The sequence below is a fragment of the Scyliorhinus torazame genome, chromosome 16 (genome assembly GCF_047496885.1).
Source record: "Scyliorhinus torazame isolate Kashiwa2021f chromosome 16, sScyTor2.1, whole genome shotgun sequence".
Classification (NCBI taxonomy): domain Eukaryota; kingdom Metazoa; phylum Chordata; class Chondrichthyes; order Carcharhiniformes; family Scyliorhinidae; genus Scyliorhinus; species Scyliorhinus torazame.
In genome coordinates this window covers 10,701,148-10,718,690 of record NC_092722.1, presented here as the reverse complement: position 1 = coordinate 10,718,690, position 17,543 = coordinate 10,701,148, and the positions used below count along the sequence as shown (strand labels likewise).

Sequence of the window (17,543 nt, the reverse complement as noted above, 5' to 3'; positions counted from 1 at the left end):
AAAGTGACTGGTCACTAATCATCATAGGAGGCTTACGTGAAAACAAATCGCAATTTGCGCATCTATGAAAGCAAATGGTATAGAGGTGGAGGAAATGTTTCACAGTGAATATATTATACATGTGTATATATCCATAACTAGGTTGCAGGCTATGGCTATGACCAGAGAATAGTCTCATCTCAAGTGGGCAAGACAGCATCTTGCCCCCCACATATCTGCAACAATCAGGCCATGGTTTCATAGAATTTACAGTGCAGAAGGAGGCCATTCGGCCCATCGAGTCTGCACTGGCCCTTGGAAAGAGCACCCCACTTAAGCCCATACTTCTACCCTATCCCCATGACCCAGCAACCCCATGTAACCCAAGGGCAATTTAGCACGGCCAATCCACCTAACCTGCACATCTTTGGACCGGGGGAGGAAACCGGAGCACCCGGAGGAAACCCACGCACACACGGGGAGAACGTGCACACTCCACACAGACAGTGACCCAAGCGGGAATCGAACCTGGGACACTGGCGCCGTGAAGCCATTGTGCGAACCACTATGCTACCATGCTGCCCATTTCATTGACAATCAGTTGCAAACAGAAGCACATCCACTTGGCAGGTCTCCTGAACAGAGGTCAAACCCCCGATTGGGACAGTAGAAAGCACAAAAATCTGATCAGTAAATTAGATTTTCAATGACGTAACAGTTCCACTCAAGACACATCTCAGAAAAATTCACACCTACATTTGTTTTCAGTGCCGTCCATCGCCAACATCAGTTTGTCAATCTTTTCTTGCTCAATAACATTAACATGCTGTCGGGAGGGGGGAAAAAAGAGAAGTCAGGTAAATTCTGCTCAAAAAACAAATAAAATTGCAAACCAGGTGGAACACAAGACATTTAGCCAAAGACCACCTTGATGTTCAGATTTATTTGAAACTAGCAACTTAAAATATGCTATAGTACTTTAGTACATATCCTTAAATTACAGCTTGGGATGGGGGTGCAAGTCTCATTCATCCTTGGACATGTGGTGTTCAATACCTCTGGTCACCTCGGTACTATTTTCTTGACTACCCTTGATTTAAAGCACCATGCCAGTTAGCTTCTCATCCTCCCCATCTCCCATTCCTAACCTCCGAACCATACAGCCAATCAAATACACACCGTTTTCCTCCATGACTTTTTAAAAATAAATTTAGAATACCCAATTATTTCCCCCCTATCCCCCAAAAGCAAGGGCAATCCACCTAACCTTCACATCTTTGGATTGTGGGGGTGAGATCCACACAGACACGTGGAGAATGTGCTAACTCCACACGGACAGTTACCCGGGGCCGGGATCGAACCCGGGTCCTCAGCACCAGTCTCCTGCTCATTCCCCATTCTACTTTTCCTCTTTAACACCTAGAATTCTCTTTAAAAAATATAGGTTTTGCTTTAATGACAACGTGTGGCCCAAGGGAATGCCACAATCTTAACCACTCAAGTTTCCATACATGTGTTCATTGTTACTAATTTTGAACAGTGGAGATCTTCACTATTTAACTTCAAATTTAAATCTTTAAATCAGCAAGGTTTTAGAACAAGTACATGCTTGGATTTGAAATCATAGGATCTGTATCATTCCATGATTTTAAAAAAAGGTACAGTCTTAATTATAACTAGACTGCATGACCAACAGAGGCAGGAGCAGTTCATTGCAAATTACACATCTGCCATCCCTTCCTTGCCTTTGCCTCACACATTTATCCAGTATTTACTAGCACAGAATCAAAATGCTGAATCTTGCACTTGTGCAAATACTAATTATTGTATTAGAATCTTGCTTCATGGAGCGATAAATTAGAACCACACATTCAAGAGGAATTGATGCATACTGCAGACTATGGTACAATTGGATAAATAGCTTCAAGTACATCAACCGCTGATAATATAATTAACGAAGTGAAAAATAAGTAAAAGAATCTTTGGTGGAAGGAAAATGACCAGAAGGCAACGCCGCATCAAACATCAGGACGCAACATTCATGGTGGCTGGATGTTCTTCGTTATTATTTTAAGGATTATCAAACTGATCTTTCAACTGGGGAGTTTTGTAGTTTTAAAATTACAGCAATATGTTGCGCATCAAATCTCATGCGACCCTCTAATGGTACAGATAGGCTAGAAGTTGAAGAAAGAGGGAAAGCTTTTTTTAAAAAAACAAAACAAAGGGGCTCAAATTTGGAATGCACCATTCGATAGTGGGAACAGATTCAATGGTCATATTCAATATGAAATCGAATAAATACTCAGAAAAAATATTCAGGGGTATCTGGAGAATGTAGGGCTAGAATGAATAATCCGGGCGGCAGGTGGCGCAGTGGTTAGCACCAGGACTACAGCGCTGAGGACCCGGGTTCGAATCCTGGCCCTGGGTCACTGTCCGTGTGGAGTTTGCACATTCTCCCCGTGTCTGTGTGGGTTTCACCCCCACAACCCAAAGATGTGCAGGTTAGGTGACTTGGCCGCGCTAAATTGCCCCTTAATTGGAAAAAAAATTGGGTACTCAAATTTATAAAACAAATAGAATGAATAATCCATTTTACCAGAGACGCAATTGGCTGAATGAGCCCCTTCTGTGATGTACCATTTTATGATTTAATATGTGGGGTCCGGTTTAGCTGGTTTGCTTGGCAGCTTTCATAACTATAACCAATCACTATTTGTTGATGTACCATTTGTCAAAGTACTTTGTCGATTATTCTTTTTTGTCTACTGTGTACGTTCCCTTGGTCGCAGAAAACTACTTTTCACTGTACTTCGGTACATGTGACAATAAATATCAATCAATCAACTTCAGGCTGAAGAAACTTAATCCAGTAATGGGACCAAATGCAAAAGCAAACCATGCTGCAACACGGAGCGCAGAGCCATCAAGTCAGGGGTTAAATATAAAAATACAAATAGACCGGGAGAGCAGCAGCCAGAGAAAATCATTTCTAAATCAAAGTTCAAACAACTTGGATGGCAATTAGAATTGCAGCATAAATGTTCTGCAGACAGAAACACAGTACAACAGGAGGCGGAGTCAAAAACTCAAAAAATAAAATCGACATTTGAAGGGAGACCTGGAAGCTTCCAATTTATTTCAAATTGATTACAGCAAAGGGTTCTTTACAAAAACATCCAGAACTTAGCAACATCGACATATGTATACCTACCATTTAGGCAAAATACACTTTTTCCAGCAGCCTGCATCTCCCTGGTCTATCTAAAAATCTATCCAACTCAGCCATGAATAAAGCCAATGACGAGGGCAGCACGGCGGCGCAGTGGTTAGCACTGCAGTCTCACGGCGCCGAGGTCCCAGGTTCGATCCCGGCTCTGGGTCACTGTCAGTGTGGAGCTTGCACATTCTCCCAGTGTTTGCATGGGTTTCGCCCCCACAACCCAAAGATGTGCAAATTGCCCCTTAATTGGAAAAAATGAATTGGGTACTCTAAATTTATTTATTTATTTATTTATTTATTTTTTAAATGACCCACCCTCCAGTGTTTTCTGGAAAGAATTCCACAGACAAACAGCCCTCCGAAAGATTTCTCCTCATCTCGGTCTTCAAAGGGAGACCTCTTGTTCTTAAACCGTGCTCCCTAGTTCTTGCCTCCACGCCAATAGAATATTTTTCAATAAGATCACTGCTAATTCTTCTAAACTCCAACCTTTCTTCATTAGACTAAGCCCTCATCCCAGTACGGAGTCCAGTGAACCTTCTCTGGACTGCTTCCAACGCAATTATATCCTTTTACAAATAAGGAGACCAAAACTGTAAAGTTGCCAAAGTCCCAGATGACCATGGGCTGCTTTCCCCTTTGAGGGGAGGGCTGACTGGTGGTGATTTAACCGGAGGATCAGCACACCTCAGCTGAAGGTAGAGAAAGCGGAGCCTTCATCAATAACTTCAGCTAGTAGAGGGAATACATAGAATTTATAGTGCAGAAGGACATTTGGCCCATCAAGTCTGCACCAGCCCTTGGAAGAGCACCCTACTTAAGCCCACACCTCCATCCTATCCCGTACCCTGCCTCACCTCACCTTTTGGACACTAATGGGCAATTTAGCATGGCCAATCCATCTAACCTGCACATCTTTGGACTGTGGGAGGAAACCGGAGACCCGGGAAGAAACCCACGCAGACAGTCACCCAAGGCCGGAATTGAACCCAGGTGCTCTCAGGTGCGATGACACGCCATTAAGCTGCACATCTCAAAACCCTGGAGCTGTGAGGCAGCAGTGCCAACCACTGTGCCACCTCGAATTGAACCCACATTGTTGCATCACAAACCAGCTGTCCAGTCAACTGAGCCCAACTGTACCAAAACTGTACAGTGCTCAAGATGTGGTCTCACCAAAGAACCTTCCTACTTGTACATTCCATTCCCTTGCCAATAAAGCCAACATTCCATTTGCCTTCCTCTCCTGTTTCACAGGCTGCGCTTGGCGTTGGTTCCTACATGTTAGCTGACATGGGCTAAAGCTGATTTCAAGCATGCTCACTCTCGAGACATCAGCCCTTTGGAGGTAGGTGGTAGTGATGTACACACAGTAATAGGGAGAATAGCTTTAAAAAAAAAAAAAAAAAAATCATAGTGGCCTTTAAATTCACAATTTCTGCAGCAGTTACAATGTCTGGTGGGAAAAGGAAAGGATTTTAAATCATTTGACCATATTTGTTCAGGAAAGCAGATTTCCTCTGTGAATTATTCATGCAGCTCTTGAAATATTTGTACACTCGAGAGCAATTTCTCCAGACTGATGTTAAACAAGCGTTGAGGATAAAAGGTGTTGGAATACTATTGGGAACTCGAGGTTATCACAATCCGGCTGGATCTTGTTGGTGAAAATCAAAATCTGATGTTGACAACCTGAGCAAACTATATAGGCGCTTCTTCAAAACTGAAACCATTTAAAATTCAAAACATGAACTATTTCTCCTTATACTGCAGACCTGCTGTGTTATTCTTTTGTTTAAAATTTAGAGTACCCAATTCATTTTTTCCCAATCAAGGGCAATTTAGCGTGGCCAATCCACCTAACCTGCACATCTTTGGGTTGTGGGGGCGAAACTTACGCAGACACGGGGCAAATGTGCAAACTCCACACGGACAGTGACCCAGAGCCGGGATCGAACCTGGGACCTCAGCGCCGTGAGGCTGCAGTGCTAATCACTGCACCACCGTGCTGCCCTCCTGCTGTGTTACTTTGAGCACTTTTGTTGTTTTACTTCACAGACCCAGCGATTGTAGTTTTCCAAAAATTGGTCTTTGCCTCATCCCTATTTTGCCATACTTGCAAGATGCAGAAGTCAAAATAACTTACTGTAGCTTTTGCCACTGAATTATCCACATTACCTCAAATTGTTTCCTATACAAATAAGGGTTGAACACCGTATAGAAAAATATCCCTTAAGCCAATTAAGTAAATCTTAAAAACAATCTAATTGTTGCTCTCCGGTGCGATGATACGCCATTAAGCTGCACATCGCAAACCCTGTTTCTTAAATATTCACTCCAGTTTACCTCTGCTTTGGCCGGACTGGGTAAAGCAATTTAGAAGCGCCAATTACTTTAAGGGTCGGCATCAATGACAAATTTGAAGGTCAACCACGTGGTGCCAAAGGATCAGTTGTAAACACCTCTGGCAATACCAAATCCCTCCGCCTTTGAAATCGGTGCCATAATGGTAAATGCTTGGCCTAATGTAAATGTTGGCGACAGCAGCCACCCACTCTGAATAAGTCTGCAACAGGCTGAACTCCAACACCATCGACTCACATCCCAAACCTTTCCCAGAGGCACATCAGCAAAAGGTCCACAGCCAACGGTATACTTACCACCTCATGCTTCAAGACTCTCAATAGACACAATTGTTAACCCTTTGCGATCTTGGAATTGCCAAAGGGGGTCAGTACAAGACATTTTTGTGCCCGTGCTCTTGCTACCCGTTCTACCGACTGTATTAGCGAGGATGACGGGCAGGAACCATTTTGATAGTAAACAGGATATTAGACAAACTGAATCCAACTGGTGGAAATAGTCACCTCTAATCAAGGCATGTGCAACATGGGCAAGAGCATTCAACAGGGCAAGTCAAGGACAACAATGAAGCCTACCTTCTTAATCAGCTCAGGTGCAATTAATGTATTGATGTTATCAACAGCTTTTGTAACCCCTGGAATAAACAAGCAAATTAATCATTGTTCTACCACACATGCACACACACATGCTTTACAGACATTAGTGGACTATCTGCCAAGATTGTTACAGCGCAGATTTCAAATGTCAGTTTACTCAATATGATCAATAGATGAACTGGATCAGGAAACAAAAAGACAAATCTACAGATGCCTGCTTGAAATATTAGTTAGCAAAACACATGCTCCATTTGGTTAACTTCACCACAGATGCACTGGTTACCTGACTACATAAGGCAGGTCCAAGGAACAGGTTAACGTACTTAACAGCTCTCGACACACCTGGCAGAAGTGAAAAAGGAGTTTCAATTGAAGAGGAAACATCTGAAAATAAGACTCGACCATACAAGGGCAAGGTCAGGGCAACATAATATAAAAGTGCCAGTCTATAACGTACAAGGTTAATCTTGTACATGTATAATGAAGAATTACATCCAACTTGGCGAGGTAACCGTTACTCCAAATTCAGCCTATTTACATTGCGAGGCAGACTGATCAGAGCAAACTCACATGTACCATTGCTTAAAGTCATATGAGTCACTAAATTCTTATCCAGGAGCCATCCCAGTGCAGATAGCAATAAATCGGTCTCTAAATGAGACATGAAAATCCAATTTATGGCACGGCCGTCCATGGAGGTACTAATGCTGCCTTGTTTATGTTACACCATTACCAGGAGGAACCAGCTCTATAATCGTGTGTTATATCCATTTCCCAGAGGAGTACTGAAACATATTTTTATGTTAATATGCTCTTGCCACAAAGTTCCAAAAAGGTATGGCTGTAAATTGAAGCGTGCAGACGTGATGCCAGAGATGGATCAGAGAGAATTGAGCAAATCACCGACACTAACCGAGTATTGCAGTTGCTAAAGTGTTTGCCACCTGGGAGCACCAGGAAGACTGTCTTATTTCATGTACTGGAACATACGAAGCTTGTATGCAGCATGGGTTCCCAAGTCCCTCAGAACGGGAAAACAAATTGGCCTGAGCGTGAGATGTGGACGTGCAAGGAATGGGAAAATGACTCGACGAGGAGGGAGAGGCAGAGGCAAAGATCCTGCATTTTACTTTTCATAGAATTTACAGTGCAGAAGGAGGCTATTCGGCCCATCGAGTCTGCACCAGCCTTTGGCAAGAGCATCCTACCTAGGCCCACAACTCTAACCTGTCCCCGTAACCCTACCCAACCTTTTTGGACACGAAGGGCAATTTAGCATGGCCAATCCACCTACACATCTCTGGACTGTGGGAGGAAACCGGAGCATCCGGGAGGAAACCCACGCACACTCGGGGAGAACGTGCAGACTGTTACCCAAGCCGGGAATCGAACCTGGGACCCTGGAGCTGCGAAGCAACTGTGCTAACCACTGCGCTACCATTTTGCCAAAGGCGGAAAAAGGCACAGACAGCGGGTATCTCAACCCAGGGCTGAGGGCAGGCTAGCCAGCGGGCAACGAGGCGAGGCTCGAGGCCCCGGGCCAAGGTGAGTGAGCCAGCCAGTCAGCAGTGAGGGAGGGTCAACTCGGCCCAGCCAGGATGGAAGGCAAATCAGCCAGAACAGGGAGGTGCCGAATCAAACCGTACCAGCATTAGTAAACGAGTGAGTGAGGCAGGAGGCTGCCTGGAGGATCCCAGGTGAGCAAGATTAGTGAGAATGGGAGGGGTGCGTGTGTTACACTAAAGCAGTGATCAGTTTGGGTATTTTTTTTTGGCTTGCGCCTTTGCGTTCTATGGGAAGAGGGTCGAGCATGACATCATGGGGGGGGGGGGGGGGGGGGTGCAAATCCTACATTTGATCCAAAAGGAAAGATTGGACCAGGCTAGCCGGACTACATTCACTTTGGTTTCATGCACTTTGTAACCCATGAACCATCAAGTGTCCCACATTTAAATTTGGCATCCAAAGTCCTTAAGATAAACTGAATAGGTGCAGAAAGCAAAGTCTACTTGTACTTCAGTTCAGTTAGAAGGATATATAATAATGTGCATCATATGGTCCCTTCAGTTCCATTATTTCATACTTCTCCATTTGTCCGAAAAGTACAAGAGACCCCTCCAAAACCAGATCATGGAGAATTGTTCTGTGCTGGATAATATGGCATAAAAATCGGTCACGAAGATTCAGACCACACAAAGATAATTAGATAATAAGCTCTTGGGTAAAACATATTTAATTTCTGGAAGCCTGGTCAGTTTTCCCAGAATCACTTTACATTCAAGTATTTGCATCTGTCAACCTAAATAAGTCAGCTACAGCAAGACCTCTTGTGAAGATAATCCCAATCACATTTCAAACGCATGTGAAATGACTGGCACCCCGAGTGGATATTACTTGCAGCTCTGAAATGTGAAGGTTCAATTGTTGTTCTTCCAGCTGCGCGAATTTAAGAATGCGCCAGGGTTGATTGTCAGTCAGCCTGTGCTGAGTTAGCAGTTAGCTGGAACCTAACATAGGCAGATTGTTGGTTGCGATATTAGCGTTCCATCAATAGCAAAGAAACTCATGCCTGTGCAACATTGAGTGAACACAGCAAGCACACAGCTAGCCAATGATAAACTGGCTGCCATTCGCACCCAACAGGATCGCGAGCAGAAGTCGATTTTTGAAATTTGGGTTGCCCCAAACATCACAAACGCACCGTGCAGAGCACGACCACGTTATCCGAGACACACAAGCTTTGGATCAACATTTACCCCAAGCTTGCACATGGCGCATCGATCACCTACAATTAAAATTGCATGCAGAAGCTGCCAACTATGTGAAAAATGTCAAAGAACAGAAGGCCAATTTAGTTAGTCACCATTACCAGTAGCATCAAAGCAAGTCACTTAGAGAACACTGCGCCAACTAGAAGATGCTAAGCCAATGGCAAGCCTTCAAAGAAATATTGAATAGAAATTAACAACCACATCCCAACGTCCTGCTCGTACCACAACATTGAAACTAATCAGTTTTTTCCCCAACCCAAACTCGAAGACCTAAACACCCCACTAACCTAACCCGCGTACTCGGTTAGATTTTAAGCACTCTAGCTTTTCACGTCAAATTTTAAAACTACATCACGGGGCAGCCAGTAATGTGCACTTGCTGTCGCACGAAGATCTGGCTCGTGGAATTTCACTTTTGGACGGAATTCACTGCGGGCATTCGTCAATTAGTTCCGCTCCAAATATTTTCTGCGGTTGGTTGAAGGACCATAACTGACTTTGCAACTGAAAAACTAAGCGGAGTAAGCAGACTTGTACCTTTGCCCAAAAATCGCGTCTTGTCACCGTCTCGAAGTTCTAGTGCTTCATAAATGCCGGTGGAGGCACCACTGGGGACAGCTGCTCTGAACAATCCTGTGGTCAAGTTGGGAAAAAAAAAGAGAGCATTAAACTGGTGCATAATTGGAGATAAAAGCGAAACATAGCAGTTCAGGCTCTGTGTTTGATTGATACCACGATCAAAGTTTTATGTCAATTTTATTTGTCGACATGACAAGTTATAGCACTTAAAAAGTTTTTAAAAAATAAATTTAGAGTACCCAATTATTTTTTTTCCCAACTAAAGGGGCAATTTAGCATGGCCAATCCACCTAGCCTACACATCTTTGGGTTGTGGGGGTGAAACCCACGCACACACGGGGAGAATGTGCAAGCTCCACACGGACAGTGACCCAGGGCGGGGATTTGAACCCAGGTCCTCAGTGCCGTAGTCCCAGTGCTAACCCCTGCGCCCCATGCCACCCACAGAACATCAAAGTTACCCATTGCCCATGAATGCGTAAGAATCATTTGGAGATTCAAGGTGCTAAATTAACGCATGCTTTTCTTTGACAAATTTATTCAAATAAGCAGCATTTAAAAAGAAAGCAGAATTCGGAGGTCGGAGAGCTCTGCCCGGATATTTCATAATGCAACCAGAACGATAGGCAACATTTTATAACCTGAAGAAATGAAATTGTCAGGATAGTTACATTATCAGGCGTCAACTCTTGATGCAAACAGCTCAAAGAAACATGATTGCCAGTCCCTTTCACCAATTTCCAAGGGGGGGGGGGGGGGGGGGGGGGGGGGGGGGGAAAGAAGAGAGAGAGAGAGAGAAAGGGAGAAACGATCCTCCTCCTCCTAAAAAATAGTTTCACATTTTGTTGCTCAAAATAAATTGCCTTTTTTTAAATAGATTAGGCAACAACTTAAAGGTATTAATATTTAAACAAGCTAAAATTTCAACGGAAGAAATGCCACCAGTGCCAGCAAGCATCAGCAAATGCAGTGGCAGCATGACTGGGACCCTAAAGCAGGAAGATTTTAATTAGCAACAGGCTCCTTAGGTTTCGCAGCTCATTTCCACATTTGAAATATTCATACCGTCTATCAGAATCAAATGACCAATGGGTAGTCACATATACAGCAAACCATCGCTGGAGATGAACCATCATGGAGCTGGACAGCTTTGTTGAGCTCTAGTTTAGAGCTGGCCAGCACAACTGCAAAATGAAACAGTGTCACACTGATCAAGGCAACCCTCTCTGGGTGTTAGTCTTTAGGACAATGGCTTCTGCTCAATGCTCCGACCTCAAGTACCATACTAGTGTAGAATAGAGGCATTTGGTCTGTAATTTCACAGAGTCCCATGAAAGCAGGGCGCACGTCAATCACACACCTTAAAGACTGCAGAATTTAGCGAGTTGCCATGGTAACTACAACATGTCCAAGCCTCTTCAATGTTTTAGGTCAGCTGTCAAACCCACCAGCCTCAGCCCAACAGCCCCTCCCCACCCAAACATCAGAATTTCCAAATGCGTTCAATTCGAGGTTCTCACTACTGCAACTCTAATTTACCCTCACCGTGACCTGCTCTGCATTCTTGCAATTTGGGGATTTAACGGCCAGGTTAAGAAGTTTCCCCAATTGAGAGTTTTGAAACCCACCATGCATAAATGATGATTACGTAAATCTGAATATTTTAGTTTCAACACTAGAAATAAATAGATGGTGTGGGTTCCAATGCTATTTTCAAAGTCAATATTGAATCTTTGTCCTTTCAGGTCAGTGCATTCCATCCAGATCATAACTCACTGGCTAGGTCTCAGAATTTCCTCTGGCTCTTTAGCCAAAAAGACCCAAGTTACCCAAATTCGGTCTGCGCTGGTTACCGACTTGCCAGTCAAATGGGAACAGATTCTCCTTTCTTGGTCTAAACCCTTCAACTTTTGAGCATCTCGCCGGAGATATTTTGGCATGGGTCATGCACTTTGAACTATAAAACCTGCACTTCTCTCACCATGGTTTTCAGATCTGTTTCACGTCAGGTGAGAACACACTTGGCGTACATTCCAGCTACATTTGCAACTCTGCATTGATCCAGGTTAAATTGCGGAAGCCAGAATATGGCCCATTTTTACTCTCCTTCATTAACACATGCACAAATTTTTGCAACATTCACATACAGCTAGTGGTCCCCCTTCTACCAAATGGCCTTTACCCGGGTCATTTATGAAGATAGTAAGAAAGGACAAACAATAGCCCCTGCGGAACACTGGTGACCATCTTCAAGCTGCTTCACAACTACACACACGTAGCTAATTCTTAAGCCACTGGAGCAACGTCTACTCGGATACTTGTACACTAATCTAGCAGTTTATTCCACCCAAAAATGCTAGCAAATTAATAAGACACAAACGTTTCTTCCCCAAAAGCCATGTTAAAAGTTTAAGTGTCGCTGCTGACTCTTTCTTTATTCTGATGATAAAGAGCATCTCTTGGGATCCAGTCAAGCATAGTTTCCATAACTAACGTCAGGCTAACGGGACTACAGTTCCCTGGATTTAACAGGTCACCCTTTTTTGAAAACTAGCTAGATGTGAAAATCATCCTAATCAAAAGGGAACGGTCCCAGACTCTAGATTAACACTTGTACAATACAACATCAGCATGACTGATCACCCTCCTGAGTTATTTCAAAGTGTGCAGTCAGTACTTTGCAGAGTTTGTCTGGGCCCATTAACAAAAACGGTCAGTTGAATAAAATTGATCACGCAATCTAATAAATTGTGACTGATCCATCCAGCCATGTTGCTTTTGCTTTGGAAGGTCAAACTGCATTACACAAAAAGGCTGTCAGGCAAAACAAGCAACGAAAATCAGGAATTCAGATAAATACAAATTGCTGGGTTAGTGCAAAAAAGGGTTTCCCGTGCCTGGAACCCCCCCCCCCCCCCCCCCCCCATTATAAAAAGGCACCATTTCATCCACATACAATACCAACTAGCTTTTAATTCAAGCTGCAAAAAAATTGAACAAGGGGAGAAAAATGAAGGGCGGCACGATGGCGCAGTGGTTAGCACTGCTGCAGCACGGTGCCGAGGACCCGGGTTCGATCCTGGGCCACTGTCTGTGTGGAGTTTGCACATTCTTCCAGTGTCTGCGTGGGTCTCACCCCCCACAACACAAAAAGGTGTGCAGGGTAGATGAATTGGCCATGCAAATTGCCCCGTAATTGGAAAAAAGAATTGTATACTCTAAATGGAGAGATGAAAATGAGAAAAATCAGTATCTACTTTCTTTAGACCACCAAAAAAATTCACATCAAACAGGAAAAAGAGTGGCTAGCACGGTTGCCTCGGGTTCGATCCCGGCCCCGGGTCACTGTTAGTGTGGAGTTTGCACATTCTCCCCATGTCTGTGTAGGTCTCACCCCCACAACCCAAAAAGATGTGTACTGTAGGTGGATTGTTCATTCAGGCTAAATTGCCTCTTAATTGGAAAAAAAAATGAATTGGGTACTCAAATTTATTTATTTTTTTTAAAACAGGAAAGAGGTGACGTCAGGAGGGGCAACATAAAAATGTATCAACGGTGGGTTTTAAAAAGCCCATTAAAAAAATGGTGGACAGTGAACACAACTGTGTAACGCTGCTCAGTTAGGAAGACAATGCCACACAAATCCTCCTCACATCAAACCCTGATGTAACTAGAAGCCCTCATTATCCCAGCCTGTTCTTCTCCAAATCTTCTCCCCACCTGACTATGCAAACAAAACTCGTTCAGATGGGGGTTACTGTCAGGAGTCCGAAACCTATGTCCTTAAATCACTGGAAGAACTGGAGTTTGAAATAGAGACAATGGTTTAGATAGCTTGGGCTTGCATTTTCGCATAATAATTGTGCTGACAGTAATTGTGAATTTTGAATGGCAAAAACAAACTTGGCCCCATTGATAAAACAAGATTCTGTTTGGGCTATGGGTTGCAGATAAAAAACATTTTTTTTTAAAAATTTCATAAACAAGATTCTCCAGAAACATTTAGAAACAAGGTTTCAGTTATAGTTAATTCGACTGTAAAATAAAACATGGAATCGGGAAACAGGAATGGATGATGAAGCAGCTTCAAAGAAATGCAAAAGCTATTTCCAAGAAATGAAATGAAAATCGCTTATTGTCACAAGTAGGCTTCAAATGAAGTTACTGTGAAAAGCCCCTAGTCGCCACATTCCGGCGCCTGTTACGGGAATTGAACCGTGCTGCTGGCCTGCCCTGGTCTGCTTTCAAAGCCAGCAATTTAGCCCTGTGCTAACTCGATCATAAGAAACTTGGGCAGTTTCAGAAGTGTAGGTCCCGATTTGGAACAAAATGAATGCCTAGCTACAAGATTTAGTGATTATATTGCAGAAGATACTCTTTAGATCCCAAGTGAATTTTGCAACCCACACGCACCAAGTCAAGTGAGCTATGCCTCAGAACAGTTTTATTCCATCTTTTTATTTCTCTCACGGGCTGTTTAGATTCTCTTCCTTATTATCTATTCAAGGTAAACTCAATGGTATGTGCCGAAAAAAATACAAATCAGTGGGGAGACGGTGTAGTGGTAATGTCACTGAACTAACCCAGAGCCCAAGCCAATGCTCCGGGGACATGGGTTCAAATCCCACAACAGCTGGTAGAATTTCAATTCAATTAATACATCTGGAATAAAAGGCTAGCCTCAGTAATGGCAACCATGACAACCATCATTCATGGTTCACTAATGCTCCTTAGGGGAGGAAATCTGTCATCTCTTAAATGGCCCAGAAAGCCACTCAGTTTAAGGGAAATTATGATGCCCTCATCCCATAAAATAAGAAACAAAAGCTTTAATAAAGCACTTTAATAAAGTGCTATAAAATATAAATATAAAATGCAAAGAAATAAAGATATTATATAGACAAAGATAGAAAGGTTACATTACTTTGGCCATTCCCTTATTCCATTTATATCCGTTCTGTAACAGACCAATTCCCATGTTGCCATATCTTGGTTATTTATAAAGCAGGAAAGATTTAGTAAATCGATTACCCTCGCCTGAACCAATGGATAATGGAAGGCACTAACACTTCGCATCATGTGACTGAAACCAGCTGCAGATAACAAATCTATTATTCCAAGAACCAGAGAAACTGGTCAGTCTGCACAAGTGCAGCGTCTATAGAGAACAGCAGGAATAGCAAGATCCATGATAAGACCTGCAGATCGCTACGTCAAGTTTCACAACCTGTTCCTTTTTCAAAGCCCATGAGAATATAAACTTCCGGAATACTTCAAATGACGTTATCTTGTGACCTGCTGAACTTGCAACTCGAAGGGAATCCTACAATAATCACAACTATTGAACCCACTTAAAGCTACCCTTTCAGAGTGAAAACACTGCCTTTATCATGCCCGCAACAAAGGTTTTGGCTAGGACAAGCCAAACATAGGAATTATTCTTTTATTTAAAACTGGTAGAAGGGCAGGGTACGCGTTAATATATCTTTCTCGTGTGTGTTTGGGACATAGCATTTACACTTTGAATTGAATGCGTGAATCTTTTTTATTCAAACCCACAAAAGCTTGTTGCTGTGATTTAAAGTAACCGAGCACACTCCGGGGGCTAAGAAATATACCTTCCTTTTCAAAAAGCGCTCCGATTAAAGACAATACTGGAAAGGTACAAAGAACAAAGAATACAGCACAGGAACAGGCCCTTCGGCCCTCCAAGCCTGCGCTGACCATGCAGACCGTCTAAACTAAAAATCTTCTACACATCCGGGGTCCGTATCCTTCTATTCCCATCCTATTCATATATTTGTCAAGATGCCCCTTAAACGTCACTATCGTCCCTGCTTCCACCACCTCCTCCGGTAGCGGGTTCCAGGCACCCACTACCCTTTTGGGGGGGGGGGGGGGGGGGGGGGGGGGGGGGGGGGGGGGGGGGGGGGGGGGGGGGGGGAAAGAGAAAAAAAAAATACTTGCCTCGTACATCTCCTCTAAACCTTGCCCCTCGCACCTTAAACCTATGCCCCCTAGTAATTGAGCCCTCTACCCTGGGAAAAAGTGTCTGACTATCCACCCTGTCTGTGCCTCTCATAATTTTGTAGACCACTACAATGCCCTCCATACCAGGCAACATACTGGTAAATCTCTTCTGCACCCTCTCTAAAGCCTTCACATCCTTCTGGTAATGTGGGGTTTCAGTTCTCTCCTGATCTTTTACATAACAATAGTCCAGACTAGACCAGTTGTTCCAAAATACAAGTCACCAATGTACAAGGCCATAGGAGGGAAAAAGATAGAATCCTAGTTGAATTGGATCTGATTTATTGTCACTGTACTGAGGTACAGTGAAAAGTATTGTCCTGCGTACACTCTATAGACAGATCGCTCCATCCAGGGAAAAACAGAGGACGTACATAAATACACAATGTAAATACACAGGCATCAGGTGAAGCATACGCAGTGTAGTACTACTCAGTAGAAGGTGTGGAGAGCTCAGTTCAGTCCATAAGAGGGTCATTCAGGAGTCTGGCAACAGCGGAGAAGCTGTTTTTTAAACCGGTTAGTGAGTGTTCTCAGACTTTTATATCTCCTGCCCGATGGAAGAGAGAATAAGACCGGTGGGAGAGGTCTTTGATTATGCCACCTGCTGTCCCCAGGCAGCTGCAGGTGTAGACCAGAGTCAATGGATGGGAGGCAGGTTTGCGTTATGGACTGGACCGTGTTCAGGACCCTCTATAATTTCTTAAGGTTTTGGGCCGAGCAGTTGCCGTACCGGCTGTGACACAGCCAGATGGGATGCTTTCTATGGTGCATCTGTAAAAATTGGTAAGAATCAATGTGGACCTGCCGAAGTATAGGCGCTGTTGTGCTAGCATCAATGTGGGTGGCGGAACTTCCGGGTGCGGCGATGACCAGCTAAGTCGCACGTTTCGGCAGCTCCCTGTGAAACGGACTTTTGGGCTCTTGATAGGAGCCCCAACGGCAATTTTAACGGCTGAAAACACCGTGCGGTAAACCAGAAGGGTGTTCTCCCTGGACACGGATGGAAAAAGGAGGGGAAAGTGGCCGGATTACAGCGGATCCTTTGGAGCAGCGGCAAGGAAGGCAAGCAGAAACCAAGATGGCGTCGGAAGGTGGCAGTTTCATATGGGGCCCTGAACAACAAGAGTTTTTGAAACGCTGCGTGGAGGAGATAAAAAAGGAAATGAAGAAAGAGTTGTTGGCCCCGATATTACAGGCGATTGAAGGGCTGAAAGAGGAACAAAAGACCCAGGAGCAGGAGCTTCGGGTCGTGAAGGCGAAAGCAGCAGAGAATGAAAACGATATACAGGGCCTGGTGGTGAAGTCGGAGATACAGGAGGCACACCAGAAACGATCTGTGGAGAGGTTGGAGGCACTGGAAAATAACGCAAGGAGGAACAACTTGAGGATTCTTGGCCTTCCTGAAGGTGTGGAGGGGGCGGACGTCGGGGCATATGTGAGCACGATGCTGCACTCGTTAATGGGAGTGGAGGCCCCGACGGGTCCGTTGGAGGTGGAGGGAGCATACCGAGTTATGGTGCGAGGATCGAGAGCAGGAGAAGCTCCCAGAGCCATAGTGGTGAGATTTCTCCGTTTTAAGGATAGAGAAATGGTCCTTAGATGGGCGAAGAAAACTCGGTGTAGTAAATGGGAGAACGCAGTGATCCGCGTCTATCAAGATTGGAGTGCGGAGGTGGCGAGAAGGAGGGCGAGCTTTAATCGGGCCAAAGCGGTACTTCACAAAAAAAAGATAAAGTTTGGAATGCTGCAACCGGCAAGACTGTGGGTCACATATCAAGGGAGGCACCACTACTTTGAGACGGCGGATGAAGCGTGGACTTTTATTGTAGAAGAAAAATTGGAATGATTGGACTACGAAAATGAACGTTTGGACAAAGTGGTGGGACGAGTGGGGGGGGGGGCGAAGAGGGATTGTATGATTAATCCTGCGGTATGGTAACTTTTCTTTCTCCCACAGGTGGTGATGGGGGGAGGTGGGGAGGGAGAGGAGATGGG

The 17,543-nt window shown here is 44.2% G+C and overlaps 1 protein-coding gene across 2 annotated transcripts in view; it reads right to left on the bottom strand.

Annotated features, from left to right (window-relative positions):
- eno1a (enolase 1a, (alpha)) overlaps window positions 1-17,543 on the bottom strand; it is a 49,233-nt gene that overhangs the window by 16,310 nt on the left and 15,380 nt on the right. Inside the window, exons 3-5 of one of the 2 annotated variants that reach the window (XM_072477927.1) lie at window positions 9,474-9,569; window positions 6,449-6,507; window positions 736-805 (exon numbers count right to left, since the gene is read on the bottom strand). In XM_072477927.1, the coding sequence (XP_072334028.1) occupies window positions 736-805; window positions 6,449-6,507; window positions 9,474-9,569 (225 nt within the window). Of the gene's footprint in view, window positions 1-735; window positions 806-6,144; window positions 6,204-6,448; window positions 6,508-9,473; window positions 9,570-17,543 lie in introns of both variants that reach the window. The other variant, XM_072477926.1, reaches the window with a different exon arrangement.